Source organism: Stegastes partitus, unplaced genomic scaffold (genome assembly GCF_000690725.1).
Source record: "Stegastes partitus isolate 25-593 unplaced genomic scaffold, Stegastes_partitus-1.0.2 Scaffold32, whole genome shotgun sequence".
Classification (NCBI taxonomy): domain Eukaryota; kingdom Metazoa; phylum Chordata; class Actinopteri; family Pomacentridae; genus Stegastes; species Stegastes partitus.
Window position 1 is genome coordinate 1363629 of NW_007577763.1, and position 1931 is coordinate 1365559.

General features: G+C 41.8%; 1 protein-coding gene across 1 annotated transcript in view; it reads right to left on the reverse strand.

Annotated features, from left to right (window-relative positions):
• Nucleotides 1-1931, reverse strand: part of mpzl3 (myelin protein zero-like 3) — a 15004-nt gene continuing 13073 nt past the window's right edge. Inside the window, exons 5-6 of the mRNA XM_008299979.1 lie at nucleotides 1473-1542; nucleotides 1-1224 (exon numbers count right to left, since the gene is read on the reverse strand). Of these exons, the coding sequence (XP_008298201.1) occupies nucleotides 1144-1224; nucleotides 1473-1542 (151 nt within the window). The 3' untranslated portion in view covers nucleotides 1-1143. The remainder of the gene's footprint in view (nucleotides 1225-1472; nucleotides 1543-1931) is intronic.

Genomic DNA, 1931 nt, shown 5'->3' on the forward strand with positions numbered 1-1931 from the left:
TCTGTGCGTTCATTGGCGGCTGTTTATTAAGTCTTTTCATGGCTCTCGAGGCCCACGACTGTGCAGATGAGACAGATGCAGCCGCAAATTTGTGAGTGAAGCTCCAAGACTCCAGCCTGTCCTCAGAGTTTTTAAAGGAATATTCAAGAACTTTCATGAATAGTGGAAGAGGCCCATTCATGAATAGTGCAGCAGACCAAACAAAGAGAGGAGCAGAGGAGAAGATGGTGGCTAAGCGCGACCAGCTCCTGCAAATAAACCGTCTGCTAACGAAGAAACATCAGTTTAATGAACAAATTCAGGTTTGTTGGGGGGTTTTCTGCACTGACTGGAGGCACCTTTTTAAAAAGCCATCCTCCTACAAAGCAAAATATTCAGCTCATGAACCATTTATTTGGGCAAAAGTGTTGCTGAAAAATTCATCAACAGAAGGCGAGCTGTGCATCCAAAACCAAAACTCCTAAATGCTGCTATAGCACATGAAATAGCCACATCCACAAAACTACAGACAAAACACAGACATCCCCAAAACATACTGCTGGGCTGAGAACATATCAAACATAACATAATGCCAGCGTTATATATAAATAGCATTAAGTAGTCACAGCTACTGATCAAAATTAAACCATTTATTTTCTCTCCAACTGTTAAGGATATAACAGAAATGTTCTGCTGCAGTTTAACACATCGACGATTTCATACAGCCGGCAATAAATTAGACAAAATGAATCTATCTCCTTCACAACAAGAAAGTGACACATGTAAATCATCCAGATATAAAAATACAGATAGTGCTCGTTTGTGTTTGCATGCACAGGGTCGGTCTGTACACAACCGACTACGGTGCTGTTGTGCAGACAGAATAAACAGAAAATATCCACGAGGAAATTCTCTCTCTCTCCCCAGCTCAAGGGTATACACGGTTGTTTTTCTAGGAGCTCGTAGGCAAAAAGTAAATCTTATTTGCATATTTTACAGTGTTGAACATCACGCTGGAGTATTGTTCCAAAAGTTTCACCACAGAAAGTAAACTCCGTCACCGACGTGATGGACTGTGGCAACCGAAGATCCAGCAGTGATTTCCGTTCAGTGCCTCCAGCAGGTCCAGAGGCTGCAGTGACATCTCTGAACCACCGGGGTTCTCTAGCACTGAGACTCAGCGTAGCCCTCATCTACAGGAGGCTGCTTCTTCACCATGTAGGACTCCACCTCATCGTCCGAGTCCTGGAAGAGAAGCACATGAAGACGTTCAGGTGAAACTACATCCAGACAGACACACAAAGAGCCAGACAACAAAACAAGTTCATTGGGAAAAAAAATAAATCAATATTTTACAAACCCTCAAGTCCTGATGTCAGACATAGAGGCCATGTAAAATTAATCATGTGAAATGTATCTGGCAGACATGTCTCATTAAGTTATTTATGGGTTGGAAGGCAGTGTGTGTTAAAGTGAAATGTTCTGTACCGTACCAATAGATATAGCTCACAACATGTGCTCCTTTTTGTTTGGGGTGCCGGTTGGTAGACGCCATACTCCTCTCTGATAAAGACAAAAACAATGATTAGTTATAACAGCTGAGGTCTGCTGTGAGGAAAGCCTGGCCGTGTTGTTCTGACACGTTTCAAACAGGTCTGTGAGGAAGAAGAGGAGGAAAAGTACTTTTAAACTAACGCTCTTCATGTTTTTATTTTTACTGATTAACAACAAAACAGAATGCAGCTCTAGAATTATTTTAAAAGAATTGGTTTGAATTTCAGGAAATTTGGTTTCTTTGGAGAAAAACTACCGCTCAGATGTTTGTCCGATCAGTACGAAGCTGAAACAAGAAACCCGTCAGACGAGTTCTGCCCCAAAGCAACAACATCCGACTACCAGCAGCTGTAAGGTCCAACAATTAATCATAGACTGTATAAAAGATGGACGTAGCT